Raw genomic sequence first — 12,603 nt, forward strand, 5'->3', positions numbered from 1 at the left:
ATTTAGACCACAGCTTTCTTGTCAAGGAGGACCCAAAGCACCCTTCTCAATTTTATCCTCAATAACAACCTTCTCAGGCAGCTTAAGCAAAGTGTGTGTTCTTAGAGCCCAAAGTCACCAAGCAATCTTCCATAACAAAGTGAGAATTGGAACTGAGGTCTCTTGGATCCTACTCCAACAATGTAACCACCATACCACACCTTCAGTGTGTTCATTCTTAAAATAGCTTGAGAGCTGGACTGTGAGCTGACCAAGGTGAAATACTGTCTCTGCCACCTACTTACTTGCATTTACTTTGCTTTCAGAGTAGCAAATGGGCTACCTCTTTGCCTCTTCTATTTTCAAATATTAGCAAGTATACTTACTTTCAATCCATCCTCAGGGAAGTCTCTAAGCACCCAAACAGAATAGGCAAATATTAAATTCAAGTTCTCTGAGCCTAAAACAAGAAACAAAGCAGATGGCAACTTAAAGAACCACTTTTGAAGGACATGCCCTATGAATGTAGCAAGGTGCACATGACAACTTAGCACATCCCCATATATATCCCACATAGGCTGACAGGAGTTTGGCTGGATATGCTACAGAGTATACTAAAAATGTTCCATTAAGTTGGCCCTGTAAGCATGTACCCAAAGAGTCAGTTTTAATCCAAAGCCCTAAAAGATCCAGAGCTCCTTAGAAAATACCTTCTGCCATACAAGCATCATCATTGAAGGCATTTCATGAGATGGAAAGTCAAAAGAAGGAGGCAGGGAAATTAGTGAATTCAGAAGGCAAAGTCTTCAATGCAACACAAGGACTTAGATCCACAAGAGGATGTCCATGGATGGAGGATGTGGTGATTTTTCCCAGTTCCTCTCTCCCACTAATGCCCTTCATGCTGTTGGGGGTATTCTGGCAGCAGCATGAGAGTAGGGGGTAGTAAAGGAATTCACACACTTGGGTTGGAAATCTTTCAATTTAGGAGAGATTTTCTATGGAATCCCGAGGAATTTCTACATGCACTCCCAAGGATGCCTACCAGGCTTTTCAGAATTTTCTAAACCCAATGAAAAGTTGTTTTACTTATGCTCAGACTGGTCTGATGGTTGTATCTGCTGTTTTATTCAACAAAGTGAAAACCAGATTGAGATTCTAATTTTATGAGAACAGTTAACCTGAATATAATTGCCAACTGTAACTGGCAAGCAAGTTTTAACAGGTATTTGTGAGTTGCCTTGAGGGACTTTTGTTTGGCTGAAAAGTGGAAATAAGATTTAGAAGTTACACTCCTTGACTGCACTCACCCAAATGTTGCAGATACTGCACTGTCCTCTCATGACCCTTCAAAGGTGAGTTAGCTTTCTTTGACTGATCCACTAGTACCTGCAAGGCTTTAGCAAAACAGAAGAAGTACAATGGAGATCATCCCTTAAGTTACGCAGCTTCCTGACTTTTCTCAGCAGTAATGTTCCTTAATCAACACAAAACGTTTGCCACCAGCACAAATTAGAGGCAATAAGTTTTCCTCTGCACTGAAACACAATCTGTTCAATAAGGAATGGCTGTATTAAATTAAAAAGTTGCTTATAGCATACCATGAAGGCCTATAAAGAACTGAAGGATGCCACTCACAGTATCATCCTCCACCCTACCCCCAAAACTAGATCTTTATAGCTAAATCCTGTTTTTGTGATGAAGCAAAAGCTCACATGGGAGGATGAGGAATTTTTTTCTGCCAGTTCCCTTTTTATGCTGCAGCACTCCACCACCACATCCCATGCAAGTAAAGGGCACCCTGAACTTCAGGAGTTGGGAGGGGGAAGCACAGGAGGCTGCAAAGGAAAGGCAGAAATGATCACTTCTCTAAACTTGTCCTATTTGTATCATAATCATCATCATTATTATTGTTGTTATTATTATTTATTAGACTTATTGACCAATCTCAGCCCAGCCCAGCTCCCAGGCGATGTACATCAAATGGAATAATACATAGATTAAAACAGCTCAACAATACAGATTAAAAAAATAAAAATTTCAAAATCCCTGATGGCGTCCTGCTAAAAGTGTTGTTCTTCCAGACTGTCAGAGCAGCACATACAGGTGAGGGGGGTGGGGAGGAAGGAAGGTGCCAGCTATCGCTGTCCTCAATCAAAAGCTGGTGGAACATTTCTGTCTTAAAGGCCCTGTCTCATAGGGCCCAGATGTTGTCCGGCAGAGTTCCACCAGGTTGGAGCCAGGACTGAGAAGGTCCTTGTGAGGACAGCCGGGCCTCTTTAGGACCAGGAATCACCAGTAGGTTACTACCAGCAGAGCATAATGCTTTACGAGGGACATGTAGAAGTCTTGGACACAAACCACCACAACCAACCTCTTACCTTTGTCATGCAGACCTTTCTTTTCATACAGTATGATCAGCTCACTGTATTTGTGAGCTTTCTTGAGTACAAGCTCACTTTCTTCAATGTGGCAGTGATTGTTCTCCAGGCGCAAGAGTGGTGCCACTAGGGCTACGTTCGTCTGCCAGTAGAGAGAAGTAATTTAAGGAAAACAATTCATCATGTACCAAAAAGGTACCAAACTCCAAATCAAGGAAAGGAAAATATTTACTCCAATTACTCCTTACCCTAATTAACTAGGACATTTAATATAAAACCTTTTAATAAGCATCTCACACAAAGGGTTATGTATTTAAGAAAGCTTGCCATTCATTTCATTCCCAATACTTTGGAAAGAGGTACCCAAAATTTCAGATACATTTCTCCTGCTGGTTTATTTTTTATTTAAAAGCAGTATCTCTCCCTTCTTTACCCAACTTCTTATCTGGAACACCCAAGAAACCAATCCACTGGCACTCAGCTCTGATCCAGTCTCAGTGTTTAACCAAAAATAATTACAACAATTGATTAAACAAAAAACAGAGCTGAAAAACAGAATGGCAGAGTCGAAGCAACCCATCATCAAGATTCAATATAAACAAACACAGATTTACCCTACACCAGGATGGATTTTCTGCTGATAAAAAGGGAGGAAGGGTCCTACAACTAGCCAAAAAGTTTAGGGTGCGGATCATGAAGTCTGCATGGTCAAAAGTCATGTATGACAGGGGCGGTAGTAAGGAGGGCAATCAGGCAAGATAGAAAAATCCACTCCATTATTTCAGCTCTGAAATCTAAGCTCAGTAAAAATCTTGGTGCAATTAAAATTCAAGGAAAACCAAGACTGCTAATCTGGTAAATGCCTTTTGCTGGCTACCGACTGTTTACTGATTGCTAACCAGCTGTGCTAAGCAGCAATTACCTCCATATGGGCAGCAGAAATCTGCAAGGGCACATTGTGGAAACATTACTGAAGCTGCCTCTGTTCCACCTCCTTAGAATTAAGAGCCAAGCCAACTTACGGGGTTGGATCATGGAGAATTGAGCCGCTTCTCAAAAGGGGAGCAGACTGGAGCCTTTGTTCTGGGCAGAGAAGGCGAATCCAACGCCTGCTGCCTACTTTTCTCGGCGAGGGAAAAGGCCAAGACATGCATGGAATATTCTGAGGGGATTTACTTTGGCTGATGAGGAGTCCCAGTGGGGTTTCTTTTAGGCTTTGAAGAGTTCCCATCGAGGAATCGCATTCCAGCGTCTACAGAGGGTCTCCGTGGTCATTAAATTGACTTAAATTCTTCAAGATTCAAGCTTTCTTTGGACTATTTAAATTTCTAAATATTAATCTTTGGACGGTGTTAAGGAGGTTAAATTTGGCTGCAAGGTAAGGAGATCTTTATGTTTCATTCCGGGACTAAAATCAACTTTATATGAGATAAAGATTGAAATCTGGACTTAGCTACAATATTCTAAAGTTATAAACAAGAGAAGGGGGCAATTTTTGAGATTTTTTTGAGATTTAGAAGCATAGTTAAAGGCTGAAAAACAACTTATGTTTGGAATACTTGCGGTTTCTGCAAAAAAAAAAACCATTGTCACTGAGTTGCTGAGCTGGAAGACTTTGTGGCAAGAAAAGCAGAAAGAAGCCATTGGAAGAAGGGAATTTAAAGACCTCCTGGTCTTCTCTAGGACTTGAAAATAATAGAAAAATTGCGGCAGCCATTAAAAGAAGGTCAAAATAATTTAAAAAGCTAAAGAAAAAACCCCGGAACTTTAAAAGTTATTGGAGCCGGCAGATTTCATCACCACAGAGAGAAACATATTGGAATATATGAGTGGTATTAATTTTGGTGGCCTTTTGTAGAAAATTTTTTTTTAAAGTTAGAAAAATCGCATGCGCCATTTTGTCTATTTTAAAAACTTTAAAAATTAATATCTTGGGCTAGGAAGCCCTGAGAACGGCGATTTTGGGTGCATTGGAAAGGACATCTCCCAATCTATAAGATCCAGTGGTTTATTTTTCATTTGGAGAGATCAACCTGAAAGCTTATTTTGGCAGTGAGGGGAGTGGAATGTCTGAGCAGAAGCTGCCAAAACAGACATGCGCAAGGACTGCTTCACTTGAGGGAAAAATGCCAAAAATACAAGAACAACTAGATGCCATGGAGGCAAGACTGATCAAAGTGATGAAGGCGCTAGTAACAGAAAATAAAAAGCAAGTAGTCAAAGAACTAGAGGTGGTGAAGTCAGAAATAAAGAAATTGAAGATTTCAGAAAGGACTCACAAACAATGTTAAATAAAGTACATGTGGTTGAAAATAAGGTGAAAGATCAAGATTCCATGATTAATAAATTGCAGGAGAAAGCAGCTCTGCAAGATTGCAAGTTAATGGAAAACCAGATTCGTTTGAGAGGAGTACCTGAAGATGAAGGATCTGATTTAAGGACATATATAATAAGAATCATTGCTGAGTTTTTAGAGATGGACTCTGATGAATCTAGTTACATGATTATATATATAGGGCTAATTCCCTGTATGCCAATAAAAATAAATTACCAAGAGATGCGGTAGTTAAATTCATTACAAGAGACATGGTGGGAAAGAACTTAAAAAAGCAATTTGAAAAAACACTGGAAATTGAGGGGAGCAAAGTAAGAATTATGAAAGAGTTGCCAAGAAAAGTCATAAGTGACAGAAGACTATACAAAAAGTTAACAGATAAGTTGCAGGACATGGACGTGAGATACAGATGGATACTGTTTAAGTTTTGAACATGGAGGAAAAAGGATTACAATTACAAATGTACTGGAACTGCGGAAGTTTTTTGAAGAAAATAGGGGATTTGGGGATACAGAATAAAGAGAAGAACCATTATGGATTACAAATTAATATCTTGGAATGTAAATGGACTAAATTCACCACAAAAAAGAAAGGCTACATTTCAATGGATAAAAAAACAAAAATGTAATATAATTTGTCTACAAGAAGTACATATTAAACAATTGGATTACAGATTTTTATGGAATAAACGATTGGGAAAAGAATTTTTCTCCTTGGCTAAGGAAAAAAAAAGGGGTTGTGATTTTTTATGTTAAACAAAAATCCTTTGAAGGAGCAAATAAACCTGGAAAATACCTGGCTGGCAAATGAAAAAAAAAAAAAGGGAATGTAAATTTGTTACTAAAATTGTATTGGAAGGTAAAGAAATAGTTGACCAAGCAGGAATTAAAAGGGAATTTTTAAAATACTATGCTAAGTTATTTCAAGGTCAAAAGGTGGAGAAAGAAAAATAGATGCATATTTACAGAAAATTCAAGTAAGCCCCTTAACAGAAAATATGGAAAAGGTCTTAAATGAACCAACTGAAAAAACTGAAGTTGAAGCAGCAATAAATTCAATGAAATTGGGAAAAAAAACAGGTCCAGATGGTTTCACAGCAAAATTCTATAAAGTCCTCGCAGAAGTGTTAGTACCAAAACTTCAAAACTTCAAAAATTAATGAATACTATAAGGATTGATGTGAAAATACCAAATACATGGAAGGAAGCAATAATTTCGTTGATACCGAAAGAAGGTAGAGACACCAGAAATGTAAAAAACTATAGACCAATTTCATTACTTAACAACGATTACAAAATATATGCTAGGATACTAGCAGAACGACTCAAACAGTGTTTGAATAATTTTATTAAAGAGGAACAAGCAGGATTTCTCCCCAGGAGACAAATTAGAGATAATATCAGAACTGTCATAGACATTGTTGAATATTATGAGAAGCATCCTGAAAAAGAAGCGGCATTATTCTTTGCAGATGCAGAGAAGGCCTTTGACAATGTGAATTGGGACTTTATGTTTGCAGTGATGGAGAAATTAGGACTTGGAGAAGCTTTTATAAGAATGGTTAAGGCGATATATACTGAGCAACAAGCAAGACTCTGTATAAATGTAGATTTGACGGAGAAAATTATAATCAGCAAAAGTCTCAGAATTAGTATGGGCGGGCAAGAAACCAAGAATTAAATGAAAATTTTAACTGATGCAAAAGAAAGAGGAGGTTTCCAACTGTCGGATTTAAAATTGTATCATGATGCAGTATGTTCGGTATGGATTAAAGAATGGATGACGTTACTAAATAAGAAGCTGCTGGCGATAGAAGGTCATGGAAATATTTTTGGTTGGCATGCATATATGTTTTAAGGGAAAAATAAGATGGATGGCTTTTTCTCGCATCATTATATAAGAAGAAACTTGCTAAGTACTTGGGTAAAATATAAAAAATATGGTGATGAGAGAAAGCTGCTATGGATTGTGCCAACGGAAGTATTAAAATTATCTTCAGAAACTGATGCAGGGATGTGGTTAACGTACAATCAACTATTAAAGATACAGGGAGGAAAGGTGGAACTCAAATCAGCTGAAGAATTACAGTATAAATATAATTGGTTTCAATTGCAACAAATTAAGAGTTTGGTGGAACAGGACATCAAAAATGAAGATATTAGACAGGAGAAAACAGAATTGGAAAGAATGCTGTTGGGAGACAACGAAAAACTGATTTCAAGAATTTATAAACTATTATTGAAGTGGTCTACAGAAGATGAAGTAGTTAAATCTCAAATGATTAAATGGGCAATTAATTTTAACAAAGAAATACAAATAGAATCATGGGAGTATTTGTGGAAGAACACTATTAAAATTTTGACATGTTATAATATTAAAGAAAACTGTTTCAAAATGCTATATATATGGTATATGACACCTAAGAAACTGGCAAAAATGAACAATCAGGTGTCAGATAGGTGTTGGAAATGTAAAAAGCATGAAAGATCTTTCTACCATATGTGGTGGACTTGTGAGAAGGCAAAGCAATTTTGGCAAATGATCTAGCAAGAAATGTCAAAAAAATTAGGTTATGACATTAAGAAGTCTCCAGACTCTTTTTTGTTGGGATTACAAATGGAAAGTTTTCCAAAACAAAATAGAACATTGGTGTGGTATCTGCTTTCAGCAGCAAGGACATTATATGCGCAGTCATAGAAACAAGATAAAATACCAGAAAAATGGGATTGGATTTTAAAAACTATTTCTTGGAGTGAAATGGACAAACTTACAAGAATCTTAAAAGACTATGATATGGAGAAATTCAGGAAGGAATGGGAGAAATTCCAAAAATATGTTGAAAAATATTGGAAGATAAAGGGATACTTAGTGATTTTTGATAATAGTTGAACTGTGATGGAATAATGGACTAAGAACATAAGAGAAGCCATGTTGGATCAGGTCAATGGTCCATCCAGTCCAACACTCTGTGTCACACAGTGGCCAAAAAAATTATACACACACATATATATACACACTGTGGCTAATAGCCACTGCTGGACCTCTGCTCCATATTTTTATCTAACCCCCTCCTGAAGCTGGCTATGCTTGTAGCCGCCACCACCTTCTGTGGCAGTGAATTCCACATGTTAATCCCCCTTTGGGTGAAGAAGTACTTCCTTTTATCTGTTTTAACCTGACTGCTCAGCAATTTCATGGAATGCCCACGAGTTTGTGTATTGCGAAAAAGGGAGAAAAGTACTTCTTTCTCTTCTTTCTCCATCCCATGCATTATCTTGTAAACCTCTATCATGTCACCCCACAGTCGACGTTTCTCCAAGCTGAAGAGCCCCAAGCATTTTAACCTTTCTTCATAGTGAAAGTGTTCCAAACCTTTAATCATTCTAGTTGCCCTTTTCTGCACTTTTTCCAATGCTGAATCCTTTTTGAGGTGCAGTGACCAGAATTGCACACAGTATTCCAAATGAGACCACACCATTTATTTATACAGGGGCATTATGATACTGGCTGATTTATTTTCAATTCCCTTCCTAATAATTCCCAACATGGCGTTGGGCTTTTTTATTGCAATCACACTAATTGGACTAATAAAGAAATTTCCAGAACTAAAGGTGTGAGGAAGAAAAGGATGGATTTACAGACGTTACCTTTACCTATTTTTTATTTTTCTTCGCTTTTTTAATCTCTTTCTTATGGTTATAGAACTTTAAAATGGAGATTCTTGATTTGATAAAATTACCTTGTATTTTTTTTTAATAATTTTAAGTAACACTGGCGGGGGTCAAGAAAAGAGGGGGAGAGGAGGAGGGGTGAAAAGTGCAATGTATTGTTTTTATAACGTAATGTCTTTACCTTCTTTTAGAATACTGTAACAATATGTTGCTGATTAATGAATTTGTTTTGACAAAAGAATTAAGAGCCAAAAGAGCAGCATGCATAGTCATAACGCTGCCCCTCCCACACACCTTCACACGCCAGAATTCCCCACTTATGTCTTGGCTTAAGCTATAGGAAAACCACAGAAACCACATCCAGAAACTGTGCTGAGATGCTATCCACTACCACCTGTGCTGATCTCCTGACCACTGAGATATGGGCAGTTAAAATTTATAAAATAAACTGCAAAGTACAGGTGTCTATTTCAATTAAAATTGGCAGAGTTTTGTGGCACCTTGAAGACTAACAATACTTTATTTCAGTATGAACCTTCTGTGGGACAGGGCCCACTACTGAAGCATTTGACAAAGTGTACTAAAGCCCAGCATAACGTTGTCATTATAATCAAAGCCAAGCAGTTTCTGTGCACATGCTGGGAAAAGTGAAAGTAACAGAACTGCCAGGTAGATCATCTAAGTGACAGAAGGTGGCTGGTTGCCAGATTGCATCAGCCTGGACAATGTCAGCATGACTCAGCAGCAAGCTGATTGGTTACCTGGGTGGATGGTTTGTATAAATGTACAAAGACACTTTACTGTGTGTGGGATATGTAAGGTGGAGTTGCAGCGGAGCATTCTGTCGGTTTGGAGAGTGGAGGTGTAAATAAATTGTATATAGTGGTTTTATCACTGCTGTGTGCAAGCCTTCATTCTTTGCGTCACTAGAGACCACCCTCACTAAGCACAGGCGCATCAATAAATGTATGCTGGTATAAAATTTTGCTAATTCTTAAAAGTGCCAGAAGACTCCTGCTTATTTTTGCTGCAATAGACTGACAAGACTACCGCTCTGGCATTATCTTTACTCAGGGACATTTAAAATAAGATCTGAAGGTACTGTGAGTGAGCCTGGCTTCCTCTTGGCTTAGAGGAGGCCAAAAATGCATAAACTAGTTGAAAGTTGGGCCACTTTCCTCCTCCTCTTATCCAACCCCCACATACTTCAGGGTGCCTGCCTGCTTTCTAATTATTATTATTATTTAAAAGTGTTGCATGAAAGTATTTATCTGTTCATTAGCTGTCTTATTAATTTAAAAGGAAATTTTACAAAGTACAAATGCTCTGGAGATGTGGGAAGAGGAAGTTAACAGTTTCAAGTTGACACCGTAAAAGGATTAGTTAATCAATAACATCTACCACTAGTTTCTTCCTCAAAATGTACAGAATTAGTTTATCCCCTTTTTTCCATGACAAAGAAATATATGTTTGGATCAACCACAAAGGCAACCCTTCTAAGACAACTTCAGTTGCTACCTTAGTCTCTAAACTCACAAAGGGCTTTAAACTCAACTGAAATTTTTGATACTATGCCTGATGCATGACATGCAGCAGAAACCCATCTATCAGAAGTGGAGCACTCACGTGAAGATAACATTTCAACAAGGTTGTGTCAATGATCTGCAGCAGTTTCTTCTTGGATTTGATGGTGGGGATGCCATCCATGAGGGGAGAAGTGCTGGACTGATGATCTGAGTCATTCAGTTTCTTCACCAACTGACTTCTTTTCTGAAGAAATTAAGAGTCAAAGGCAAGAGAAGCAAATGCTAAACCTCTCCTATACAGACCCAGAAAAGGGGGGGGGGGGCTACTGCAGCCTTGTTACTCAAATGCATTTGCTTATCCACTCCTCATTCCCCTAGTCTTTCCCATTTCTTTATATTAGTTTGTCAGCCTTGCCCCCTCTCCTCCCTTTTTATTATCACTTCCTACTTTCAAATGAAGATTATAAACTCCTTAGGAGATGCAATTTGTCTTTTATGCTGTACAAACAGCAGCAGCAAAGCTAGCAAACAGATGAGGTAGAAGAAGAAGAAGAAGATATTGGATTTATATCCCGCCCTCCACTCCGAAGAGTCTCAGAGCGGCTCACAATCTCCTTTATCTTCCTCCCCCACAACAGACACCCTGTGAGGTGGGTGGGGCTGGAGAGGGCTCTCACAATAGCTGCCCTTTCAAGGACAACCTCTGCCAGAGCTATGGCTGACCCAAGGCCATTTCAGCAGGTGCAACTGGAGGAGTGGGGAATCAAACCCGGTTCTCCCAGATAAGAGTCCGCACACTTAACCACTACACCAAACTGGCTCACCAAACTAGCAACCAAGGTAGTGAGTTTTCTTTAAAAAGGATGTCAGTTCTATATGACTATTTTGATACCTCATCAGATCAAAGCTCCCCAGATATTGGCTCACCTAACATATATAAAGTAAGTCCAGGAGATGGTAAGATACAGTTTATTACTAGGCTGTGGCATGTTGTTCACAAACAGCCACTAACAAGAGCAGGATGTCCATCATTAAGTGTTGAATTCTTACCTGAGTTAAGTAGTCTATAAGTGCCAAATGTGCTTTCTCCAGTTCTGCCGGAGAGAGTATAGGCACAGGATTGGGATACTGGAGCTGCTTCTTGTAATCGCTAGGCAACAATTCAGGATAGAGACCCATCACATGGGTGGGATCTAAACAAAACACACGTTAACCCAACACTTGTAGAACTGCAAAAACATAACTAGTTTTGACTGTGCAATCTGCAAGGCTTTCTAACATATACCATGAATATAAACCCCTCTAAGTCTACAGATGTGTCTGCAGAAGCTCAATATAAGCACGATTCCAATTACAAAACAGTAAGTATCACATAGTGTTCTACTGATTGAACTTACGCTTCACAGAGGATCATTAATTTTTCTGTTGTAATAATTAGTTATGATTGTAAAAGAGCTGTTCTTCTCCTTTCTCACCATTTTTGCCCAAGCAGAGAAGAATCTGTATGCATGTGACAGGGCCTGCCTGATGTGCTCCCTTGCTCCTGTTGTAAGGGGAAGCATGCCATCACTCAAGCTGCACCCTTCCTCCTACTAGTGGCTTGAGTCAGGGATGGGGCAGTGTGCATGGTCTGTCTCCCACACCCCTCTTCTCCTGACCAGCTAACTGTCTATAGCTCAGTCAGGAATTTGAGATCTATACGTGGACTGAGTAGTCAGGCATAAAGTTATGCGTTTGGTATAAAGCAAACTGAATAAATAGCCAGAAAATACTTTATTAGTATTTTTTTGGGGGGGGAGGGGGGAGGTATTTATTAAGTAGAATACTGCTCAGAGATCTGCATTTGGGTATCAATGTGGCTCATCCTGAAAAAACTGGGGGGGGGGGGGTTGCTTTTTTTCGATGAGATCTCCCTGCAGGATCAGCTCCTTTGCAGGCTCTGTTGGGCAGTCTGGCTTGAACCAGGCTGCCCAGCAGAGCCCCAGCCAAGACTGTTGGCAAGGGAGGATCAGCTAGGTTGGTGCAGAGATGTCAGCTTCTGCCGCCCCAGCTGATCATGAACTGGCTGCTCTCGCAACTTGGTTTACAATGAAACGTTATACTTTACCAGCCAGCAATTCTACTTTTTAAACTTCAATACAAATAGTTAGTCCTGGAATTCTGAGAGTCTAGTTTATATACTTCAGACTTCAGAGGTTTCCCATGCCCATTCTCCTTTAAGTCCAAGTAAGTTACCTGTCCCAAGCTTAGCAAAGACCTGCATAGATTCATCAAAGCGTTTTTGGCAAAAGAGATTGAAGGCATAGAGATTCTTAATATGATGGATCTGTTGTTGCTTTTCATTATCAGAGTCGTCTTTCATATCCTAGCAAGTATAAAGATAGGAAAAATATTTTGCTCAAATGCAATTTAAGAAACAGTAACAGGGAATTTTTAAATAAAAATAAGATAGTTTGATTAAAATGAGCACAAATATGGCTCTTGAAAGTGGCATTTTTTTTTACCACACTAGCCAGAACTAGCAAAAAGTGGACAGAGTAGCCAAAAAAAGCAAGGGAAGTATATATCACAAGACACACATCATTCTCTATAGGTACCAAGTGCAACTACTACAGGAGCAGTTGAAATCTGAGTAGCGTATTTGTCTAAATAATCACATTCACTTATTGATACAAGTAAGAAAAGCAGAAAAACAATATTCAAAAGCAATT

At 38.8% G+C, this 12,603-nt stretch overlaps 1 protein-coding gene across 2 annotated transcripts in view; it reads right to left on the reverse strand.

The window, feature by feature from the left end:
• VPS39 (VPS39 subunit of HOPS complex) overlaps positions 1–12,603 on the reverse strand; it is a 55,134-nt gene that overhangs the window by 13,182 nt on the left and 29,349 nt on the right. For both annotated transcript variants that reach the window (XM_060261723.1, XM_060261722.1), the window contains 6 exons: positions 12,128–12,257; positions 10,943–11,085; positions 9,993–10,136; positions 2,361–2,502; positions 1,290–1,376; positions 366–439 (listed from right to left, as the gene is read on the reverse strand). In XM_060261723.1, coding sequence (XP_060117706.1) covers positions 366–439; positions 1,290–1,376; positions 2,361–2,502; positions 9,993–10,136; positions 10,943–11,085; positions 12,128–12,257 — 720 coding nt within the window. The remainder of the gene's footprint in view (positions 1–365; positions 440–1,289; positions 1,377–2,360; positions 2,503–9,992; positions 10,137–10,942; positions 11,086–12,127; positions 12,258–12,603) is intronic.

This window comes from Heteronotia binoei, chromosome 21, assembly GCF_032191835.1.
Source record: "Heteronotia binoei isolate CCM8104 ecotype False Entrance Well chromosome 21, APGP_CSIRO_Hbin_v1, whole genome shotgun sequence".
Lineage (NCBI taxonomy): Eukaryota > Metazoa > Chordata > Lepidosauria > Squamata > Gekkonidae > Heteronotia > Heteronotia binoei.